Raw genomic sequence first — 25,956 nt, 5'->3', positions numbered from 1 at the left:
ACCCTAACAGGTTAATCCGGTGATGGTCTGAAGGACGTCAACATTTTTACCACAATCCTGCAGCACAACAGAAGACGTGGCACAAACAACAGTCTGAGAAAAATGACATTTTATTGAATCTGCAGAATCATAAGTACAATTTGAAGTGCTGTAACAGGGCAACAGGAGATGATATCAGGTCCTTAATTCGGAGTATGTATTCAGTATGAGTTTTGAATACACGTATATGTCAATATGCATATGGTATCTTTATTTTTTTTATTTAAAAAATAACAAAATTATATCAAAAACAAAAAATTTAAGATGGAATGCACAAAACTGGTCTGAATGCTAAACCTGCGATTGTGTATTACATGATTTCACACTGCAAAGTCTACAGTATATAACCAGTATCATAGAAGCAGGGGGATGATTCATCAGAAGCGCAGGAGCCTACGATGAAGGCTGAAGGAAAGAGGGATCGCAGCAGACGGGTGGACAGGATACTAGACAGAAACTGAATGGAAACAGGGTTATGATATGACGTTCAGTAGATGAGTGATGACAGAGCAGAAGAGCGGTATTTGGCGCAAAGAGGTTAACTCCTGACTAATATCCAGGTCAGACAAACAACTTGCCCTGCCTCACAGCCTGGGAGATTAAGAGCATCAGATCGCTTGCCCTGTGTTGCCCCCGGCCCCGCACACTTACATCACCACATGCTCAAATTTGACTTTGCCTTAACAAATCCATCCTGAGCTACACTGAACACAACACTGGCTGTCTTTGGCCACTTTTTCATTTCACCCAGAACACCTACTGCCAACACCAACGACCTCAAGACAAAAAAAAAAAAGAAGAAACTAATAGTTTGGATTGGATGCAGGCCGCAGAGCAGCGGAGGCTACCAGTGCGAGTAGCTTTGTTATTAAATTAAATTTGGGCAAACATCATCTCAAGCCAGGAACAACAATCATTTCACTTCAAGCAAAACCACCAACTCTTCAGTTTACCCAAGTGAAACACACAACCTTGAGCTCTAAAACAGCTTTCTGATCTAGCATCTGCTTTGCAAATAAACTTATCCTGTTGTCAAGTAGAGAGGTTAATGCAAAATACAGGCATACATACTGAAGTGTGTTCATTCATTTTGTTTGGCAACCTGTTAACCAGTCTGAGGTGCTTTTTTTCTTCTGATTCAGTTATGTTCATCAGCACTGTCACAATTCATCACATTCCAAAGTTGCTAAATTTTTTATGAATGTTCAACACCAACTGACAACTTGCACCACATTGGATTTTCTCCATGAGTCGACTTTTAAAACCACATGACTTCCCCTCAGCCACATTCACAAAAAATATGAACTGCTTTTTTTTTTGTCTATTATTATTTTTTTTAATCTGCAGGCAAGCCACTTCCCAGAGCACCATGACCTGTAAAAACATTTTCCCTAACTTACCATTATGATACATATACAATTGTACAATGTCATCTAGCTACATAGTGAGAGCCTGGTTTCTTTTAATAAAGCTGAAATATTTTTCGGCCCCTCCCACCCCACCTAAAAACACACCGCCCTGATCGCTCATGCCTGTGATGTCACAGTGCATCATGGGAGAATGAAACAGCAAGAAAAGGGGGAAGAGGTGTGTGTATGGTCAGGGGCAAATGGTATTATTTACACCACAGAGATGGTCAGATATCATATTTAAAGTCTGATAAGGTCCTCACAGAAATACAATATCTAGAGTGGAGGAATGATGCAGCATTTCTGTGTAACGGCCAGCAACTTAAATGCTTCATTTTGTGTTTATGAACCAAACTTCCTTTACATTTAGTGACCACCAAAAAACCAAATGCTGGTACATTTTGGCTGATACGCTGGTCAGATATCAAAAATAGTTTCACCTGCGAGATTGGACCAAAAACACCTGCCTTTCGGGATGTTTTAATGACCAGAGCTTTCTTAGAAGCTCCAGAATAATAAACAGCATTAATAGAGATACATTGGTCAGAAACAGGCCTGACTGGCGAGCATTGGGCTCATTTCTCAAACCTGCTGCCAGCACTGTTCTGACCCAGGTGGATTAATCCCACGACTGATCTAATACTGCGGCTGCACTGGTCCACATAAACTCTTCTGTCTTGATTCATATATTGAGTTGCTGGTTTATTTATTTAACACACTAACATTTTTTTTTTTTTTTTGAAAATAAGCTTCTTACAACAAGAAAAGGCAAAGGAAGAACAGCATGAGAAAAACATCAACAACATTTACCACAGCCAAGTTGTCTCACATCAAATGAAATTAAAAGACTCACAAGAACAGTGGAATAAATTGAAAATAAAAAAATATAGAGTTGTGCTTGGCCTTTTCTTTTGTAAATGTGTTCTCTTTATGATGGTTTTGTAGCAAAAAGGGAACGGACTTAACCTGTTCCCATCTCCTTTCCTCGAACCTTCATCACCGTAACTTTGTGATTCTTCGTGAGGACTGAAGGCATTCAGGCTGCGAAAAAAAAAAAAAAAAACAAAACAAACAAAAAAAACAACAGGAATAGAGGTGTATGGACTGTACATCCACACCTACTGAGGTGATGTATTCAGTGTGGCTGCAAGAGATGGACTGATAACGTCCCCCTAACTTGTCCCTGATCCCTCCTGTATCTGACACGCCCGAGAAAGGCAACAACAGGGGGTGCTCTACAGTTAGGCTGCGATTTCCAGTTTCACAATGATACCCACAATGCAGTGCTGAAACACGAGGGTGCCTACTTGAGCACACAATGGCGAGATGTGCGTCCATCTATAAATATATTAAAAACCTCTCTGTTAAGACTGATAACTGGCTGATTGGTGCGACAGCAACAGGGTTAGAGGTTAAAGGAATGTGCACAAGTCAAAAATATTCAAGCTTAGTTCTGATAGACTGAGATTCTACACTGTGTTTCCAGTCTGGCCATGATCACACTGCAAAATTAAAGCGAAAACAACACAAATGAGCCTATGACAATGTCACACCCACCCACACTTCTAACTTACTTCTTCCACAGAATAATGTCTGCAGCTGTGGTGACTGACTTGTGGGGGGGGGGGGGGGGGGGGGGCTTTGTACATTTTTTTCCTTCTTTGTTTTTGCATGACGTTGAGTCAGGATTGTTAAGTGCTGGAGCTAGGATGGAGCTGTGTGAACACGGCATGACCCCTGACGTACTGCGATGAACTGTGAGTTTATCTTTTAAGACTTTCAATTTCCACTTGTGACAGCACGAGAGTGGAGCCAGGATTGGGGGGAAAAAGATCAAGAGGATGATGATGAACATCCAAACAGAGACAGACATCAGCACAGACAGACGGACAGAGAGGCAAGCAGGCAGACAGACAGAAAGAAGAAGGACAGACAGACAGATAGATAGAGGGTGTCTGTGGTTGGCAAGCTGAACAGTGAGAGCAGAGTAAGGATGGCGGGGGGGCGGCGGCGGCGGTGGTGGTGGTGGTGGGGGGGTTAAGGTCTCACAGGACAGATTAGGGAACAAGAGTAAAATCAAGAGAAAGCGGCGTTAAGATGAGATGGCACTGGGCTTTTCCTTTCCTTCTTTCCCTCCCTTTCTCTACCTCCTCCTCCTTTTTTCCTCTCCCTCTTTTATTCCTTCCCTCTCACTCAGATGGCCTCCACGTAGTTGGCAGGCAGCATGCCCTGCTGGCCGGTGCGCTCCACGCGGCCGTACATCCAGCCCTCGTCGATCTGCTGCACATCTACGATCACATCTCCGTCCATGAAGGACACCTCGTCCTCGTCGGCGGCAGAGTAGTCATACACTGCCCTGTACCGCTTCTGTGGACACACAGTGAACACGAAGGAGGTCAGTCAGTTCCTGCAAACAGCTGCCATAGTTACAGTCTGAGAGAAAGGAGCTGCAGCAGAAATCGTCGATATAAGAACGTGTTATTTTTGATAAAAAAGAATTCTTTACACACATATATCACTAAATTACAGCAATAAAATGTGTCCGAAAGGTTCACTTACTGCTTAAGTCTTAATGTTATTGTTACAATTCGTGCAATTATTACTGACAACGCATGCATTTCTTTCTGGATTAATGGATTCGTAGTTTTGTCTATAAAATTGTAAAACAAATGCCTTTTATGATTTCCTAAAACCTAAGCTGACGTCTCAAATATATTCTTTTGTCCAACCAACTGTCCAAAAGCCCCAAATCTTCAGTTTTCTGTCATAAACGTCTGGGAAAACCAGCAAATATTCACATTTCAGAAGCTAAAGCCAGTGAACTTTTGGCATTCTCACTTTAAAAACACTTAAACAATTGATCAATAATTCAAATACTTGCCAACTGATTTATTTTTTGAGCAAATAACAACAACAACAGCTTCCGACATGTTTCAAGTTGTACTTCCTGTCCACCTGCAGCAAAAGTGGAAATGCAGGACCTACCCCAGCACTGGGAGGCGGGCCGCCGGCCGCCTGGCGCACTGGTTCAGGAGCAGGTTCATAGTTGTAGTTCTGAGAGCCTGCTGAGGACTGGTAAGCTGCTGTTAAAACAAAAGGAAAACAGGAAGGCAAATGAATGAGCTGGGAACATATTTCCTAATGCTGCACTGTACCAGAGATCAGTCTCACCAGGACTCAGCAGCAAGCTATAAATCTGTAAACTCGGTTCTATTGTTTTGGAGAGAAGAGTTAAGCTTTGAATGCATACACTTAACACCAGATGTATTTACTCCAGTCTGCGTGTCTGCACTGAATCTCAGAGGGACAGGAATCCACAAACATGTCAAGCCAAGACGTGCAACCAATGGCTCTCGATTCCCTGTTGCACAACCTAGTGAACAATGCCTTTCTGTGTGCAAGTGTAAGTCAGGCATGTAAAATTCAACCGCAGGTACAGCGGCCATTTGCTTTGATCAACGTTTTGACACAATGTTCCTGATGTTGTTCATAATCATCACTTCAAAGTTGCTCAGTCTGAGCTCAAGCAAACAATGCTTTGAACAACGAGTAATGATTAAAACTATTTGATTGTTTAAGCTCAGATGATGATGCAATTTCTTAATTACTTTCATGATTGTGAAACACAGCGATCTATCTATTTATAGCTGAGTGAGTTGAATGCAGAGGAGGAGGGCCGAACAAGTTAGGACCAAGATTCCCGAGTGGTGTGACGAGGAAACACCCGACCTGTGGAGCTCATACAGCCTGTGGCAGGGATGGAGCCGAGCTTAAAGAAAAATGTACATGCAGCACTTAAGTGTACTTTTCTCATACAACCAAAATGTCTACTGTAAGGCACTGAAAGGTTTAAGTTCACCGAAATCACCTTTTATTAGTGCTACCAAGCCAAATAGATAGTTCTGGTGTTATTTATATGTTTTGTGGGATTTGAGTGTACTGGAATTCATGTTTCTGATTTGAAAATTTGCTTTCCATAAACCTGGTACACCCTCCTGTGGACATTTTTTCCTGTCGCTTTTACTACAACAACTACTGCTGCTGCTGCTGCTGCTTCTGTCAAGTGCCCAGTATGAATGTGTGTTCGTAAAAAGAATTACCTGGGCTGGGGCTGCTTGGCTGATGTGGGGCCTCTCCTCCCATCTTCCTCTTCTCAAACTCCTCATGGTACTTTATCTGCGAGAGACAAACAAAAACATTGTGAGGTCATAGATCATAAATAGGCCATAAAAGACGGGGAGTACAAGCACCTTCTGCAGGGTTAAACTTTAAGACCTTTTAATTTAACACTGGTTTTACAGTGAGACCAGTCAAGCTATGAAAGATATCAGTGAAAACCAGTGGGGATGATACAGCCTTCAATTATTTACAAAGTGCTTGAATTTATTGACATTGACATCAAAAGGGCTTCAAATCCACAGGTGCAGTTTTCTTTCCAGTAAACTGTCACAGTGTGTAGTTAATTTTCTATCCACCAGGGGTCTCCCACTTGCTCTCCAGCAGCCCTGCATTTGTGGTGATAGGTGGGGCGCACTACGTGCAGCAAAGCCTCGGGAAGCAGCTTGACGCTGAGAGGAAATGACATCTCAGTGGCCGGATGTAGTGTGAGCTCAGAGTTGCATAGCAACCTACGCTGACACATCGGGAAGACCAGGTGAAGTGAAAAAAAAGGGAATGAACTCGAGTCTTCGAGAGGAAATACTGAGAGGAAGAGGGGGAGGGAAATCGTATGACTAAGCAACTCAAAGTGTAACTTAAATCATTTATATTGCTAGTGTCTCAAGTGCGAATGAACATTTTGGTAAGAGCTTGTTGAATGTATAAATCATTAACTGAGGTGTAATGAAAGAAAAACCAGAAGTACATGAGTTCATGATATCGCTACACCCTTTCCAGCTGGAGCGACAAAGGCGGCATTCAGTGCTACAACATGAAACAGGGCCACACTGATGAAACTGAAACTGAGTGACTGCTCTATGACTACACTAAATAACCCGTCCCCCTTATTGCCGGGCTGATAACAGACTGACTCACAGTGCCTCAGTCAGATTTACAACCCTGATTCTGTCCCCAGCTCAAAGACCACACTGTGCCGGCGACGTGAGCGGGGAGTGTGTTCACAGACTGGATGGGATGACGGGACGGGGTGTTGGTGCGAGGACAGTGAAGTGTGTGACTGAGAGAACACTCCAGCTGTTCTCAAGTGCAATATGCTGAGTGAGAGTGTGTGAAGGAGATTATTTTGGTTTGTTTAGAAGGAGCGGATCGAACAGAGAGAGTGTGTGTGTGTGTGTGTGTGTGTGTGTACAGGAAGTGTCCTGACTGCTGCTGAACTAACCCCTCTGCTACTTCTTTTTTTGCTGCTTGACAAGCGGAAGGTGATGGGAAATGGAAGAGGGTGGACCAAGAGTCATGACAGAGCAAAAACTCTAGAAAAATCTAGACGAGTAGAGGTTCATGTTGCTGATGTTCATGGGGTTGCTGGGTAAAAGTGGGTTGTTTCTAAGTGTCCAGGGAAGTGAAGAAAAAGGGAGAAAAATGTAGCATTCATCTGGAGCGGTTCCCTTATGATTGGCTGTGAAAGATGCTCTGATTGCAAGCAGATGTCGTGTTCATCAGTATGACTAAAAAACACTTCACGATGCGCCCCAATCCATTCCCGGATTGGGGCGCACTTGATATCTCGATGTGGCTAGTCGGTGTGCGCACCCATAAACACATGGAATATATGTCTGTGTCTTTTTCTCTGTCTTGCAAATTTCCTTGATCTCAGTCACGCAAGATCTTTCATCACATGAAAGCAGTAATTACCCATCACCCTCCACACTAATTATGCCATTAGCGAGCCCGGCACAGAGCTGTAACAACGCATGTTTCGTGTTTGAGAGCTCGAGTGTTTCACATGGAAATAAAAAGGCATTTACAAGTGATTTAAGCAGTCTGGGGGACACGAGGTAAACACTGCGTGCGTTTCTGTATCGCTCTTCTGTATTTACAGAGAAATGGCAAATCAATAAGACGAGCTGAGGGAGAGAGGAGGGGAGAGTGGAGGAGAATAGTCCATGTGGAAAGTGATTTGAGAAGAATTGCATTACTATAAATGAGGAGTGGTTTGAGGAGAAGGAGCCTGACATTTACTGATGTGGGAGGATGAAAGATACTTAAAAAAAAAAAAACAACAACATGCACAGTATGATAAAACTTCCTGAGATTGGTGCAGCCAATGTCAGGGAGTAAAATAACTTTCCTACAGCTCTCCTATAGGTGGTTTCTAACAGTAAATTTTATAAGTCGTTACAACAGTGCCAATGTCGGTATTCTGCAAACTTTTTAAACTCTGTACCAGATAAGCATGACCTGCCTAAAAGTTAGCTTGAAGCCCCGATATCAGCAATTCTCAAGGAATGAAAGGACCCTTGTCAGTGGACCTCATATAGACCAATTATCCTCCTCAGAACAAATCCTCACTTCAGTAGTGCCGGGAAGAGATAATAGTCATATGAACTCATCAATTCATACCAGATTGGCTACACACAAGGGTGTCAGGGTGGCAAACAGCACTAGAAGAGCTCAAATGTTTAGTGATTTAGAGCTCTTCTGTTACAGTGTAGAGGAATAAACGGACAGGTGGAGTGATCGAGGGCCGGTCCTTTGGGTGACTGTGCTGCTGACACTTACATTGCTGATTTGATCCTGCGTTTTCTTAATTCTCTGCAGCTCCGGCGTGTCTGCGACCACGCTGAAACCTTTTCCTTTATTCTTCTCAAAATCCTCCCTGTAGAGAACCTGCAGAACAAATACGACCAGGTTAGAAACAAAGTGTGAGTTAATACATGTCACATTTTGACTTGAAATGCATTAAATGAGCCAGATGGAACAGTTTCAATGTGTCTGTGAGTCAACAAAGAAAATCCAACAAATGCAGCGCAAATGGTTATTTTTAGGGAACACCGGCCTAGATTCTTTCAACGTACAGATACAGATGTGCTTGTTTGAAATGGATATACAATTATTTACTTTTCTTAGAACTTAAGATTTTAATGTTTTCTTAATCTATAGTATCTGTGGCATCAATGTCCACGTTATACTGAACATAGTTTGGCTAATGGATCAGTCCTGAGCTTTAATGAGCTGTGCTTTGGCTTAATAAAGTACTTTTATAGCAGGGGGAAAATGGTTTTACTGTTCACTTTATTGCAGCTTCGACACTGTTAGAGAATTAACAAGAAAATCCTGAAATGGCTCCTCGAGTGAAAGGAAGAGTCAAGATTGCCATAAAATTTTAGCTTATATTTTAATGGAATTTAAAAGGCTACAAGAATTATTTTATTACCGTGTCATTGTATTGGATCAGTCATGTTCCTCACTATAAAGCAGAGATTTGATGGTGATACAACATACTCGGAGGTAACATTTATAGCCAATACCAAAATTGATCTGAACATAACACTGAAAACAATCCTGATATTTAGATTCATTTTATCAAATAATTGTGACCGAAATACATGCTGAGATATTTTACAGTTGAAAAATCTAACTGTCAGCGCTCTTAACTTAAAATCAAACTGATGCTGTTCAATGTGAGGAAAGGGAATTCAAATGAAACCATGGTGTCCTTCATATTCTTCCAGTTGTTAGTGTTTCTAATGTAGATATTTGTTTATAGGAGCTAACCTATCAGAGTGGTCCAATTAAATTGACTTTAGGATTCAAGATGACACCGTTTCTAAACTACCTCAATACATTTTGCAACTGGTATTTCGGTACATCTCCGCCTGGCCGATTCATCAGTCGAGCTCTGGTGTCATTAGTAGAGACTGTCAGTGTGAGTTACGTGGATGTGTCGTAACATTTATGCAAGCCTGGTATTTCCCCATTCTCTGAAAAACACAGCAAACACACTCAGCAAACCAGAACGTTTCAAGTTGTGGGGCTGAAATAATCTCGTGTTTTCTTGTGCATGAACCATGACTTAAGTAAGCTTTATGAGTGTGTGTGTGTTCTGTGCGAAAGCAAAGAGCTTGGCCACACATATACTGCTTAGTCTTTTTGTGGTGACGCTTACTTCCTGTTTGCTGGGGAGTGGTGGCCTCACATACAGGACGTGGCAGCAACCATATATGGACAGAATGAGAGGTAGCGTATGACAAATAGAGAGTGTGCGGGTTTGTGTGTTTCCAGCCCTCCCACCCTCTCCTGACCCTAAGGGCAGAAGAGGAAATGTCCAGCCCATGCAGCGTCAGATGAGTATCAGAAACTACAATGCATGGAGCCACCCCACCCTCACTGCTGGACAGTGGCTAATTCTGAGTCCTCCAACCCACAACCGCGTACACCACTCTTAAAACCTGAAAGAGAAAGTCAGGTACGTTTTATTTTTACGCTTAACAAGCAGCCACACGTTCTGGCTGTTGTCCATCGGATCTCCTCGGCACGCGCTATGACATTTCAACTATGACAAATCACTTAATTCCACCTCCCCACACCAAATCCTCACTCCTGCCTCCACGGTGACTGCACAAATTGCCTGCACTCCTCCAAGAAAAGGAGCCGGAGCCTGCTTGCACAGCCCATTACCAGGAAACAAAGCTCCGTGCCTCCATCCTCTCCCACAAGGTCCACACAATGTCTTACACTGCTAAACAGAGTGCTGACCAATCCTCCTCTCATCTCCCGACGCCTTGTGATGACATGACATGGTTGTGACTCATAGATGATGTGTGAGTGTGCGTGTGTGTTGTGGTGCGATATCTGCTGTCACCCCTGGCGTGACGTCCACTGAGAGATTTGAGTGAAAACTATAGATGATCCTCATTCCATGGGAAATTATACACAGCTCTCAAGCCTGCGCACAAAGATAAGTCATGAAGAAGATTAATGCGGCCTCGACCCATCTTTGTCCTTCATTCTCGCTCTGCTCCCATCAGTCAATACATCATCCTCCCCCTATTTTTATTTCTCAGACTGTCTCCTTTGTCTTTTTGGGTCTATGCAACAGCTTCTTCTTCTCCTCCAATCATGCCTCTGCTTTCTTTCCCCACCCACACTCCCGTCCTCTCTCTGCTTCTTTTTCATTCATTCATATTTTACTGCCTCAACAGCAACAGACGCTGTCATCCCATAGAGCTGGAGCTCTTCCCCATTATAATCTTTCTCTCTCGCTTCTATTTGCATTCCTCTAGCTTTCCTTCCTCTGGGGATTTCACTTTTATCTCTTCCTTTTTCACCCTGTACTCCTCCCTCTCTCTGTGTTGGTGCCTTCCTGTCTCTTCCTTTTTTTTCACCCTTGCTAATGTCCGCCTCATTGCTCTCCCTCTCCTCCTCCCAAATTCGCTCTCTCCAGTTTCTTTATTTCTCCCTCTCTCCGTCTTGTTTCTTTCTGTCTTGTAATGAGGTGTGACAAACCTCTACCCTGCTACCATAGCAATAGGGTTCCCGTAGCAACACAGCAGCGGTAGTGAGAGGTTAGATGGCCACAGTGCTCAACAAACAACTTCAACTTCCTTATAAAAGTGCACAGCACAACAATAACGCATCACCACAATGCAAGAGGCTCATATTATCCTAACATATCTACATTAACTGCACCTTTGTGTAAGTTATGCGCATGGTCAGGTTTTTATTTTTCATAGGATTTATTGGAATTTATTTGAAATTTAAAAAACAGTCAAATTGGTAAAAAGAATATAATTATAATAAAAAATACCATTTGCAGTTTAAATATTCTGTAGTTTCACAGAAGTTCTTCAAAAATGACATTTTTCTTAAGGGAGTCTGGTCAACTTGGAGCACAATTAGCAGCTTTTTGGCTCTTTAACCACTTCCATACTTTTTGTAACCAAAAAATATTTTGAGCAATCTTTGTCGATACATCATTTTATTCATTTTTCAAACAAAACTGCCAAACATACAGTGGTTCCAGCTCCTTAATGTAAAGATTTAATGCTTTGTTTGTCATATATGACAACAGAGTTATTATGTTGAGGTTTTGCACTAAAGGTCGAATAAAACAAGCATCATCTCCTTGAGCTGTGGCACATTATAAAAGGCCTTTTTCACTATTTTCTGACATTTCACCGGCAGGAAAATAATCAGCAGATTAACCTAATAACATCTTTTGTGTATTATGAGCTCATTCTTATGCTACTGTTTATGTTAAACCATTAGAATAATCACTGTCTCTTGGTGTATGGTTGAGTGATGGTGGGGGGCTGTTAGGTTTCACTATCCATGTAGAAAAACACCATCTGTCCCTCAATCCCTCAGTTATCTTCCTCCCCACATGACCACTACCCCCACCCCATTACTCCACAAAACCCCTTCTCACATACACACACCCCAGACTCGCATGTAGCGTTTGACACTGACACTTGGATAAGACGGCTGATGTGCCTTCTTTGTAAAGCCCGGCCTACTCTCTGGATGACACTCTCTCCACAAGCCTTTTCCCTCATGGATCCTTCCCTATTCCCCTTCCTGAGTTGTTGTGATTAATGACACTGAAAACTGGCATTTTTGTGTAATTTTGTATCAATGTGTGTTGTGTAGCTTTCAGGGGATTTTTTTTCTGTGGTTATTTAGGTGGTCACACTGGTAAGATAAGTTCCTAGACTACTAAGGAACATAACTCAGACACCATGGCCTGAATAAGTGAAGTGAAACCTCAGTCTTCAAGGGTGATGACAGTCTGCCATTAGTTTGCCACCATATATAATAACATCTTATACTAGCTCGATCTTTGACTTGGCAGTCCTCTTAACTACAGACAGCTACAGTGGAAATTGTTAAAAGTCTGTTGCTGAGTATAAATCTCTGTCTCTCCGTCAGAGCTGTCTTTATTAAGGCAATAACACATGACCCAGTTCAGATGGATATTTTGGTCTGATGAGGTTTTTTTGGTCTCAGAATATATTTGGGTCTTTGTTATTTTAGCTTCTGCAGGAACAGGTTTAGTGGTGTTTTCTTGGGTTAGAAACCAGATCTTGATGGGTGACTGTTTGGAGAAAAACAGATTTGAATCAGATGTTAATGGCCAAGGAAAAAAAAAAAAAAAAAAAAAAAAAAAAAAAAAACCAGCAACAAAGATGCAGAGAAAATAGTAGTACATCCGTTGTGGGCCACTAGGCATTGGCTCCATTAGCACTGCATTATGAGCCAACATGGTATGGTATAACAAGCACAAAATTTATGGGGCTATAATCAAGTTTGCAAGCATCGTAAAAAGGCATACAAATAACAGCCATACACATTAACACTGGTGGAAGCAGTCAGGTGAATCAAGAAGGCCGCTCCTGAAAGTAAGCGTACCGGTTAAACGAGGATTGTTGCACCATATTCAGCTCATTTTTCAGTCGTAGCATTCTGGAGTATGGAGAGTGTCAACAAACAAACACCAGCCAAAACATAAGCAGCCAATCCGATGGGACACAAACTTCTGTCGCCATGTTACACTCTCTGGACAGATCTACTTACTCCTGGTGAAAACACCTATGTCTTACACTGAGTCCAAATGGACAAGGACCTACTTTTTGTTTGTTTGGTTTAAGCTAATGTGGTTTCCACAAACAGTCAAGCTTAGCTACTATAGAAAACCATTTGTCCAGACTAGCCTTGTTCTTAATAGACAGAATTACAATACTCAACTGAAAGGCAGTGCTTACTTAAAATATATATTACATTCAGTGTTAATGACATTAACTGCTCTACTTTCTTATGTAACTAGTATTGTGTTTCAACTAGTGATAAAAGGAAATGGAAGGTGTTGTGACACAGACTTAAGCAAGGTCCTACTTGATAGTTTCAAACTGCATTACTTTCTAATGTCATCTAGAGGTAACTAGTATTTCAGTGCATTTCTATTGGCTTACACAATGACGGGACTGAACTGACAGCCTCCTCTTCCACACTGGATTGGGACACTGAAACAAGTGAACTGACAGTCTTGTATTAGAACTGCTCATCTCTCAATAGCTTTTTGTCTCTGCAACATTTGATTTATTATAATATTCCATGGCCGTGGACCTCCCAGCCCTCTCCTCAAGTCTCTCACTTGTCCATTGTGAATCAATTTCATGCTTGACTTGTCAGGTGCGTCTTAAAGCCGTGGGCATGCAGTTATCTTGAATGCTCAAACCAGCTCTGAATTAGACTGATTGTGTTATCTGAAAGTTGGCTTTGTGAAAGAACTTACCCCCTGATCAATTTTTAGGGTTAACTCAAGTCAGGCTTTTTAAATTAAGCACATCTTTATATTGGCTCTTTTGTGGAGTAATGCCAAGCTGTGAACAAACTGTGTGTATCTCAGAGTCAGAGTTTGGTTTATTGATGAATACCATGGGTAGCTACTGGCACGAAGAGTTACCTGGCTCTGCATCTTGCTCTGCTGTTTGAGGCGGAGATTCTCTGGAGTGTCAGCCACACAGGTGAAGTTTGTCTTGGGGTAGTGTCTGTAAAGTCACACAAAAACAGCAAAGAAAGTCAGTACACAGTAAACACAAACACACACACACGCACGCGCACACACACACACACACACACACACACAGACAGATGCCAGCTTTTACTCAGACTCCCACTGTGACGCTCAAGCCTAGACTCTAAGAGAAAAAACAGCATAACTCAAGCAGTGTGCAGTCTGTGGCCCCACAGTGGGGGCATTTGTTATTCAAGGTGGTCCTGAGGTTGAGTTAGGAGCCCCTGTAGACAAAAAGCATGTCAGTATAACACACAATGCTCTGTCAGTGGGAGCCAATGTAGTCTGAAAAAGAGGAAGTGCAGGCAGGGGCTGTGTAGGGGGGATGAGAGCCTCAAGGTTGCAGAGTTTTGGAGGAGAGCCATAGCAGGTGTGGAAAAATCTTTCCAAGCTTACAAAGCACAGGCACACCACACACACACGCACGCACCCAGTGTACACACCGTGCACACACACACACACACACACACACACACACACACACACACACACACACACACACACACACACACAGGCATGGTCCTATGGGGAATAACAGGAAGAGGAACAGCATGCAACAGACACAGCAACAGGGTCAAGGAGACAGTGGGCGAGTGTGAATGATGTCATGGGCAGCCCCCTTCAGCAGAGCATGAAGGCGAGTCTCTTTTCTGAATGGATTCTGGGAATTTTCTTGACAGCGGCAGACCCCATAACCACCCGACCTCCTACTGCTCAGGAGAAAATGCTCTGCCTGAAACAAATGTAACAAACAGAATCATACACAAGTAAGCACAAACACGCATCTTGGCATCACACAGACATGCACACATGCAGCACACCGAGCAGCATTCCAATAGCCATTCATCACACGCCTACTTATTGATCGCCTAAAGTGCCGTCAATGGTTTATGCGTGCAAAGCATAAGTCAGAGTTTTTATACGATGGAGGCTTCTGTGCACAAGTAGCTTTGAGGTCCACAAATAATGGTGCCTTGCAGTTCACTGTGGTCCTGAAGGCAGCAAAAACACATGGCTCGAATCCAGCAGGAGAGGAAGAGCCCTCGCAGCTTATCTAACAGCTCATATGGACTGCAGTTCCCAGCCTGCCTCAGGGCACTGGGTGACCTCAAAAATTTTCAACCACTATCCGTGCCTCTGGGTAACCCATTTAGGCAATATGTTTACCGTTTCCTTGACAACATGGCAAACAAACGGAATTAGCATTCGTCCTCGTGTTATTATGGGATGTAAAAAAAAATTAACAAAGGATTGTGGTTGACGTATTTATGTACAACTCTGTTAAAAAGATATATGAGCCACTTTAAAGAAATCCCAGCGGTAATTTGAAAGAGTGGGATGTAGTTAGATCTGAACAGGAGCAGAAGTTGACTGAAGCTGGCTTGATACACAGCAAACCCCAGCACTCAATCCCTGCTAGCATCCATCCAAACACATGCAGGTCTTGTGCACTCACTCTAGGCTTTTACAGCTGCTAGTGCTCATTTTCCTAAAACAAAAGCTCTCTGCAACATTCAGATGTAGTGGTTAACAGAGTTACCAGGTGAGCCCGAGCGGGTGGTGAACAAGATAATCAAACAATGCAAATGAAGCTTCTCTTTCATTGTGTGAGATATCTCATCGCAGATGTAAAAGATGTTTTCCTATATAAACACATCACTCCCTCTTTTTATATACAAAAGCCCCCTGCTACTTCTGAACGCCAACCTCCATAATTATCTGAGTGATGAGTAGTAGTAGTGGGGCTGAAAAAAGGCTACATAACAAAGTCTACAGTACGAGACTGTAAATGCATATCTTCTTTTTTTAGAGTCTGGGCATGGCGATGTCAAAATATTCTATATCTCCATTGATCAATAATGTCTCAACCTGACAGAAATATTATTGAGGACCCATCCTTCATAGCAGTGAGGCTAATTAATGCTTGGCTGGACTCACACACAACTGCACAAGTATGAGTGATGTACTGATCAGTTTAAAAAAAATAAATAAATATAACGTTAGTTGCATAACTGTATGGGCGTGATCTCAATATGAGTAATAATAATAATAATATCAAAGTGGGTTCAAATTACACAGTCTGACTGTGCCATAAAGACTGCCATAAAGTTTGGACTTTGAGCCATTTTACCAGGAGTGTATCACTTTCTTTTTCTTGGGAAATGTCCCTCGATCAAAGCTAGGAAAATAGTAATATATGCTCATTTTTGTCTGGAGCTGGGTGTGTCTGGTCTGTGGTGAAACACACTTCCTTTAATAGAGCGTCACTCTGCCTGAAAACCCCTGCTATACCCTCTGCCTCAGCATCTGTGTTACCAGTGTTCTTGTCATCTTCAATGTGTCTTTAGGAACTGTCCTTGCACTTAAGGGTCACTAAATTGCTATGCAAACACACAGCAGGGTTGCAGATATGAGCTCAGTGACTCAGTGGGATCTTGTAATGTGTGTCTGTGTGTGTAACCATGCTTGTGTTTTCCTGCCTGTTTGAGGGTATGAGTGAGTCACAAGAAGACTCATCTGTCAGGTTGTATAACAAGGTAATAAGTTGCAGACGGGAGTGGGTGACACATGCACAAACTCAGTTAGCCCTGTGAACGCTAAAAAAAAGGGAGCGATCAAAATGGAGGGGAGGCACGGTGGGGTGCAGGAGTGAGGGGGCCACGCATATGTGTAAACACACACACACACACACACACACACACACACACACACACACACACACACACACACACACACACACACACACACACACACACACACACACACACACACACACACACACACACACACACACACACACACACACACACACACAGAAACTGCCTACTGTGCAGGAGGAGAGGCCTGTTTGCATTGTGGGACCAGGAGATGTTGTGGCTGGCTTGACCCTGTAAGACCTGGAAAGGTTGTAATGCATCATTCAGGTTAAACATTTCCATCTGCATGTACATATCATCCAACTCAACAAGTTCAATGAATGAGGTGTCATCACAACACACACATCACAGCATAGGAGCAGTAGTTGGTTGAGGCAGCGTTGAAGAAGGGCTGCTAGCAGAAAGACGAGGCCCGTAGACCAGGCGTAACATCAAGAGGAAGTGGTGGCCAATGTGAGCAATAACGTATAATCAAGACATTTGTGAAATGTTTTAATGACACCACACCGATGTCCAAATTAATATCACACTATCAGTCATTAAGGCAGTGCCCCACCAAAGGCTCCCACAGCCTCCAGGGGAGATTAAGAATTTTTCTGTCTACTTATCTGCCCTCCTAAATCTCCCACAATTCCCTCCTTTGACTGTAGCATCTAATCGGAGACGGAATTCTCAAGGAAGAGGTGGGTGGGAATACAGTGAAAACAAACAACTCTTATATCAATTACTAAGGACAAATATAGAGGAGTAATGATAAAGTAGTTATCCCACAGAATAATAACAGAGAATGTAGCCTGCATTCCTTTCCTGAAGCGGGGAGGCTCTTCCCCTGATGATGTTTACTCAAACAAGGCTTGTTTTAAACAAACGGAAAGAGGCATAATAAACAGGCTCTGAAGGGCCTTGCTCCTGCTGCCAGCGGAGGGAACGTCGGAAGCAGGAACGGGAAAAGAAGGAGCCACTTTACTCTGTGGAAACAAAGGTGATAGCAGGATGACACCTGCTATAGGTGATTAACACCTCGATGTCCATTAGCTCATTGTTGATAATAATAATAATAACAGTTAATAATAAATAAACAACAAAATATATATATACATATATATATATATATACACATATACATATATATATATATATATACACATATATATACATATACATATATATATATATATATATATACACACACATATATATACACACACATATATATACACACACATATATATACACACACATATATATATATATATATATATATATATATATAAATCTTATAAATCGGTTTTCACTTATCATGGTTAATTAGACCTCTGCTCGGGTTGAGGTTCAGCAGGGCTATGGCGAGGATTTGCTGTGGAAGCAAACCTCATACCCTTAAATGAAATCATAAAGGTGTGGCAGGTGCACAAAAACCAACAGGATAGCCAGGGAGAGTACCACGGGTATGGGGCTTTAGCTGCTAAAATCTATGGCCAATAGTGCTTCTACTAAGCAGATTCCATTCCTGTGCACTGACAAACCAATAAAGCACCAACTGCTTTTTTTGTACTGAACATGTCACAGGAAAAGCACAGGTGTAAGTAACACAAATAATGCTCTTTGGTTACAGTCCTGGTGTTGTGCATGCTGTGCTGGTTCAGTGGCTTTTTATTAGACGCACACGCTCAACTGTGAGTTGCTCGTCAGATCGACACATTTGTTTAACCTGGAAATTATTTAAATGATTTTATGGGGTTTTGCCTATCAGATCTACCAAGTAAAAAATGTTTTACTTTGTTTCGTTCCCTCAGGTTAAAACTAAACCTTTCATCGGGCTGAAAATGTTCAAACTTGAGAGAGAAATGTGCAGGTATCCTGTGAGGTATGACTCCATTTCATGAAAATATAGAGCCAGTAAATAGATGAGTGAGTGAGTCGAGGAAAATTAAGGAAGCTACTGGAGTTCCTGTAAACATCTGAAATCAGTTGCACCCTGTTCAGTGTGTAGGGTTAGCTAGCTGCGTACACCGGTGCTTTACATGTTTATTGCCTGTTTATGGCTAATAAACACAGTTGGCAGGAAAATTTGGATGAATTTGCCTTGTGTCCAGTCTGAATGTGTCTTTAGCCCCCACCAGAAGAAAGGCAATAAATGTAAGAGTGTAAAATGTTCCTTAGTTTTACCACATGTACTAGAGGGAGAAAAAAAAAAATCAAGTGACATGTTATTTTACTCCAGGCGCAAATGACTTGTCCCTGGTATTAAACATAACAGAAGCCAAATGCTGCAGAAAACAGCTGACCACAGGTTTGCCCACTAGCCAAGGCTTTCCACTAGGGTTGAATATAACAATGCTAGCATGACGTTTCTCGATGTATTTCCTTGGCATAAAATGGCATTTAAGAAAAATGCAAAGGGAGCTTGTCAGAACATGAAGCAACACCTCCTCTCTGCATTCCCCTCTCAGAACATGCACTCGCTCTCACAAACACACAGAGAGGAGAAAATCATTACAAGTAATGGGAAAGGGGGATTCCATGGATTCCTGATGAGCCCTTTAGTGTGCGAGTATGTGCTGAAGCGTGAGCGGACATGCTAGTTTTCAGAGTGTCCGCCTGTGTCACTGTAGAGGAACTTTAGGAATTTCCTTTGTTGATACCCCCCTCCCCTTCTTCCCCACCGAGTAGGAGGAGGAGGGATGGAGGCACTTTCCCACACCACATATAGACCTTCTCTCTGAGGGGGGAGCTGGAATAGTCACAGATAAACAGCAGAGGAGGGAAAGAGGGGCCATGGTTGGGTTGCAACATGCATGCACGCGCGCACACACACACACACACACACACACACACACACACACACACACACACACACACACACACACACACACACACACACACACACACACACACACACACACACACACACATTTAGAGAGTCCTATTTCAGTTTGTGGACAGATTAAACACTGCTGTCAGTGTCTTAGGGTTTAGTGTAAAAACACGACACTGCCATACACAGAATGATGAGTTATGGACAACTTACGCATTGCAGTATGGTCTCTTCTCAAAGCCTTTGTAATTCTTCATGTTTAGAGTCATTTTGCAGACCTCGCAGCTGAAGCATCCTTTATGCCAGTACTGTCAGAAACAAAAAAGACAGAGGGGACACACAAAACATTAATGATGGGAAGATGTGAGACATTTGTTTCACCTTATTTCCCCAGCAGGAGAACCTACCAAACACAGACACACAATGACACCCATACACCAACAAGCACAGGAAAGCTAATTGAAGCAGTGAAGCCAGGACTAATTTCTATTCCCTTGAGGTTTCACAGGGACAGGAGCTGGGTGCAGACAGAAAGAACGGTGACTGTTAGGAGTGAAGCAATGTGGAGGCACAGTAGTTTGTGTACGATTGCACTGAGCACTTACAAAAAAACTAACTTCCCCTTTCGCTAGAAAACTGAATGGTTACTATTTAGTAGTGAGTACCAAGTAGTTGGTGTGAAAAGTAAAGAAGGGCTGTGAAGTTTGTGACTGACAAGCATAAGTCTGCACTTTTGCTGTTAAATCTGTTCATGTCACTTTTGACACCTTAATTATTAGAGAATGAGCTTTGATGCTGTTTCAAGTTTTTGTGTTCTACATAGACATCAACAGAGGATGTCTTAAGTTGCAGAGGCTGTGCTTTGAAAGCCACCCTTTGACTCCCTTCCTGTTAGTGTGTTCATCTTTGCATGTTTCTGTAGCTCCTCTATCCATCTTCAGAAGAGGCTGTGCCTCTATCTCCCTCACTGCCCTCTATCCCTTCCTCCCACCCACCCGCCCTCTTGCCTCTTTTCCTTTTCTCTCCTGGCACTGGGCTGATCTGCGGCCTGAGGGTTCAAAGAGGGATGGACGGAGGGAAGGATTGGAGAAAACTGGAAGGAGGGAGGAAACATGAAAGGAAGGAGCTAGAGCGAGCAAGAGGAAGGGCGCAAGAAGGGGAGGGGTGGGCAAGAGGGAGAGAAAAGCCAATGTGAAGCAATGATCTGGCTGCTCCTGCTATCATCAAGGGAAGGGAGGGAGGAGTGCAAAGACACGAAGAGAGAGAAACGCAAGAATGGGAGGGAAAGAAAGAGGGAGTCCTTATTAACATGGCCTCAGGGCGCTCTGCCATCACTCTCATTCTTTCACCCACTCTTTATCACTTTCTACACCAATTGCCCACACACAAAACACTAATCTTCCAAACAAACAGCACAGAAAAGATGATTCAAAACAGAGGGTAAAACTGCAGAAACACATCAATATATAACATCACTTTCTCAATGTGTCTCTTATAAACACACGCGTGATGCAAATTTGATTCCACACGTCTTCTCAGGATAAGAAGCGGCACGATACCGACAGAAAGACCCATCATTTCCCTGTGTGCAGTGACACAGTTTGATAATGTAGCGTGTGTTACAGCAACGATTCAAAGGTGGCTATAAATCACCAGGATGTTGAGGTTGGTGAAAGCAGCAGATGGACAGTAGACACAATCATGGCAAACACACATCCTTTCTTCCATTACTGAAGGATCTAAAATATGGCTTCAGGCTGGTTTTAACAACAGTATAGTCTGTTCTGTCTGGATGTAATGGACCACGCAGGGTGGTCCACGCACTGACAACAGGCTGGCGTACGTGTGTGTCTGCATTTGTAGCTGTGCACCAGCAATATTGTACTGAGGTATACAAAAGAGGAGGCTCACAGTGAACGGCGAGTCTGGGCTCTGTTCAGCGGAGCTGTGATACAGAGCCAAACACTGGGCCAAGCCTTCGAACGCAAACTCCTTATCCCACTACAGCCCGATCAGGGGCCTGAGGGAGCTGCAGATGGACACATCGTGTTACTCTTTCCATTGTTCGCCATTGTATTGGCTAGTACTGCAATAGCAAATCTCTTTACAAACAACAGCATACTGCAGGCAGATTCCATTTCCTGTAGCTTCAGCTGATTTGCAGCTGTGGTGGTTGCCATCTATGCATGCATACCGTCTGGTTCAAGTACTTGTAGTGCAGCAACCCAGTATGATATTCTCCACAGCTGCTGACTTACCATTTCTCCACATCTGTACTAATGGTCAAACTGAGATAACCTATCTCAACGCAATCCTAATACAGACGTACAAATGCAAATGCTTTTGGGAGAAAGGTGAGCCTATCAGCTGAGCATGGACTTTGATACTTCTGTTGTTTCCCAGAATAAATATTGCCCTTGGGTCTGTTCCAGAGAACAAGCCTGCTAAAGTCGGCTGCTCCTGAGTCTCGCCCAACCTGCTAACCCACATTCCACCAGGACAACCCTCGTCACCCTCCCACCTTCACATGGATAACATGACCCTCTCAGGTGAACAGAGACCCTGCTCTAACTGCCTCTATTATGAACAAATAACAGACATCTCTAAGGATCTCAGGTCTCATTTGTATGGAGGCAGGGATGTATGTGTCCACATTTGCACTATACTATGAATATTAAAACTTAAATACATTTCTCAAACCTTAAAAATGACAACCTTGGTAACTTTATTCGGTTTACATTTAGCCACTGGAGGCATACGCTTTAGCTGTATGGCTGAACATACATTTTAATTTTTTTCAGCTCAGCAGTTTCCCCACAGTTAAAATCAAATGTGCACAGGGAGTTGCAATATAATCACAAATGGTCACTCGCGACACATTGTCATGCCAGGCATGAACCGCCACCCATCTCATCTGAACCTAGACACAATCTGAATATACAGCATCTGGTAGGAGCACATTAGGTCTGGGATTGATATTAGCTCTAGGATGAGACAAATACATGCCAAAGGGAGAGGAAGGGACAAACAGAGATGTGGGAGCGAGAAACATCCCAAATGTGTGCTCGAGAGGCCATCCAGCAGTTAGCCTTGTCCAGCTCCAGGAAAACCTGGCTCTCGGGTGCCGAGGCAGGATCTGGCAGTCAGCTGGAAAATGAGGACACTGCAGAGTCGAAGCCCTAGAAATAAAACACCCATAGAAAAAACAGTACTGTCTCCCTGCATCAACGCGGCTCAAGGGCACATGTGTATGCGTGTCTACATGTGTGTGTCTGAGTGTAACTGTGTGTGTGTCCACGTGTGTATAATTGTATGTAGGTTATATGTCTGCATGTGCGATGCAGGGTCCAATCAAGAACAGAAATGCCCAGTCAGACTCACAGCTCCCTCTCTGTGAGAACCAGATACAAGTTGGCCTGGACAAAACCCCTGCAGCTATATGGGAGCTCAACATAACTTCAGACACCATATATGCACACACAGAGGGATGGTTAGTGAGAGTCTGACCAGAAGCGTGCTCTCACATACTAACTACAGACTGATAGGAGACAATTAAGTTCTCTGCTTCAGGCATTAAAATGCTGCAGGCCCGTTGTGTCAACCACTTCCTGTGACAGAATTAGTGTCTAATCTTAACAGGGTAAATTACTCACTTCATGTGGTCCTCCAACCAGAGCGACACATTTACTAAACCACCGTTGTCATTTGATGTTTTATAGATGGAAAATAGAACTCCAACTAAGTATTTTCATTATCAATTACTACTACTACTATTATTATTATTATTAATAAATTAGTTGTTTGGATGATAAAATGTCTGAAAATGGTGAAAATTGTACTGTATATTTTATCGCAAAGCCCAAGCCAATGTCTTAAAAATGTCGTTTTGTCCGTCCAACAGTCTAAAACCCAAAGACAGTAAGTTTACTATCACAGAAGACTAAGGAAACTGGCAAATACACTTGAAACGACTGATCGATTTTCATAATAGTTGCCGATTCATTTCCTGTTGATCGACTAACTGACTAATCGTTGCAGTTCTAGTTGGTAGATACCCAAACCATGTTTCCAATTGACTTGCAGAGCAGAAACATTTACAAATTCTAGGCTGGTGTTATTTTATGTACTGATTAATTAAGAATTTATCACAATATCATGTCATATTTAGATAAAAATAATAGTATCTAGACAATCTATAAGCCGTGTTAAATGGATTTGCACACTCCAGTCCTCTTGGTAATCACCACATTAAGCATCAGAGGAATTTAGCGCCTTATAACACTGAAGGACATCCCTCAGGACCCTGATGAAATGTCTCATAACTCTTGGTCAATTCGGTGGCAATTAACTTCAGTCTAAACCGCTTTGTTTTATGCTTTTAGAGGCTGATTGTGCCCACAGTTTGAAAGATGCTATACCAATCAATTGTGGTTAAATATAACAAATACACCACCAGACACACAAACACACACACGCAAGCACGCACACAAACACACACACACACACACATACACACACATACACACACACACACACTCACACACACTCACACACACTCACACACACGGCCACTACATCAGCTTATTTATGTGTAAGTGTGAGTGCGAAAGATCATTCTTGCATAAGATGGTACATGCCTATAGACAAAGCACCCACATCTGTCTGGTGCAAATAGAGGAAATGCTAACTCATTAAAGCAAGCATCAAAGCATGGTTCATTATTGGCCAACCTGATGCCATTAGTTTTTACCTAAGCCAGGGGCTTTGTTGCTGGCAAGCAGGCAGACAGTGATTTGAAGAGACATACTATGAGGATGAGTAGAGTATGCACTTTGCACACTTTCCAGACCACTCCAGACTGTGATGTGCACTCAGTAACATGTAAGCAAAGAGATGTTCAAAAACATGGTAAAGGTGATGTGTCAAAACACTTCTGCTTTGTCATAAATCATTTGTATAAATTCACTTTACAAAACATCCAATTGTGTTACAGCTACAGTGAATAAAACAGCCTCTCTGCCTTCCTTTCTATGAATTTTAAGGCAGAGCATCAATGAGGATTCAGAGATTTTTTTTGTATGTGTGTGTGTGTGTGTGTGTGTGTGTGTTTTTTAGGGGGGGTGGGGGGTGTAAAAGTAACGCTGTAATATATTGGGAAAGCAAACAGAACATGTGCACTAGTTCCTTTTTCTGATCTGATAAAAATGTGCAAAGGAGAAGTACCTGGCCGCTCGCTGTGGAGTCAACACCTCGGGGGATTTTGACTGTAATGTGTTTGTGGCTGTGAGTCATCAAAGGGAGGTGACTGGTGTGGCTGGACAGATTCCTCACCTCTTGAGGCATTTGGACAACATGAATCAGCACTCAGAATAATCTGGCTAAACATAGGGAAGGCAGCAGACAATTTCCTCTAAAGCTGGGGTTAGAGGAAAAGCGTTCACACTGGACCATCAGGGGGTAAATGAAGGAAAATGCTCCTCATTTACATTATAGCGCCTGCACAAGACCAGAGTTACGACACCTGCATAAGATTGAAATATACACAGTGAGGAATTGACGTGATTACATGAAATGTAATGTTCCAAATGCTAGAAAAAAAGCTTTGGTGACTGTGCATATAAGCATGTGGTGCATGTTTTCAGCTCTTTCATACAGAGAATAAGACTGTACAGAGCTGCACAACTTGCATACTGTACTGTTCTGACCTTTAACCCCCTTTTCCAGCAATTTCCTGGGATTGAACAGCAGTAGCACAATTGAGGCTCTCATCATAACCAGAAAACCCACACTGAAGCCAAGTAATACATTAACCAATTTGCTAACTAAATAATACAAATGGATGGAAAAAGTAAAGAACTGTAGTATGAGTCAGATACATCAGTGTGTGAGGTAAATGGTGTATGAAATGCAATTACTACTCACACTTTTGCTAATGCCAACCATATCAGAACATTTGAGATCATGTGGAGTAAGATGGGCTTCCACCGCTACCTATCCAACTTGATCTCCACAAACACATCTTTCAAAGTAAATATTAAATTGTTATTTTGTTAATATATAATAAAATTCCCTGTAGTTGATCATTCTGTGAGTTTGAAGGTGACCTATTATGCTTTTCCCTTACTTATAGTGTGTTATATAGGGTTTTTTTTGTGCATGTAAATGGTCTCAAGGATCAAAGTTTACATCAAAGAGAGTAACTCTGTCAGAGTAAAAACCCAGTTTTCTCCTTTGTATGAAACGCCTCGTTGGGGGTCCAGACATTACTTCTTGGTCCGATTGACGTCAATAATTCTATTGGTGTTGCCCACCTCCAAGCTTGGCACGCCCCCACACAAGGCACAACACATAACTACTTATGGTGAAGAGTTTTCATTAGTTTTGTAGCCATGCCGAAAAGACAGTGTTCTTAATTTCCTGCAGAAATTTACTTCATTTTCTCCACTGCTCTAAACATTATAGTATGAGCCCACACTTCAATGAGGACTGCTTCAGAAACCACACACAGTTAGACGTTTCATTTTCACAACGGTTATTTCTGTAATTCACAATTGATGTGGC

The 25,956-nt window shown here is 42.5% G+C and overlaps 1 protein-coding gene across 1 annotated transcript in view; it reads right to left on the bottom strand.

Moving 5' to 3' along the window:
• Positions 1-94: 94 nt before the first annotated feature.
• lasp1 (LIM and SH3 protein 1) overlaps positions 95-25,956 on the bottom strand; it is a 30,785-nt gene continuing 4,923 nt past the window's right edge. Inside the window, exons 2-7 of the mRNA XM_056400987.1 lie at positions 19,609-19,703; positions 13,810-13,894; positions 8,127-8,234; positions 5,549-5,624; positions 4,434-4,531; positions 95-3,815 (exon numbers count right to left, since the gene is read on the bottom strand). Coding sequence (XP_056256962.1) covers positions 3,642-3,815; positions 4,434-4,531; positions 5,549-5,624; positions 8,127-8,234; positions 13,810-13,894; positions 19,609-19,703 — 636 coding nt within the window. The 3' untranslated portion in view covers positions 95-3,641. The remainder of the gene's footprint in view (positions 3,816-4,433; positions 4,532-5,548; positions 5,625-8,126; positions 8,235-13,809; positions 13,895-19,608; positions 19,704-25,956) is intronic.

The sequence above is a fragment of the Seriola aureovittata genome, chromosome 17 (genome assembly GCF_021018895.1).
Source record: "Seriola aureovittata isolate HTS-2021-v1 ecotype China chromosome 17, ASM2101889v1, whole genome shotgun sequence".
Taxonomy (NCBI): domain Eukaryota; kingdom Metazoa; phylum Chordata; class Actinopteri; order Carangiformes; family Carangidae; genus Seriola; species Seriola aureovittata.
Note: the sequence above shows the minus strand (reverse complement) of the source record. Positions and strands in the feature narration are given on the sequence as shown.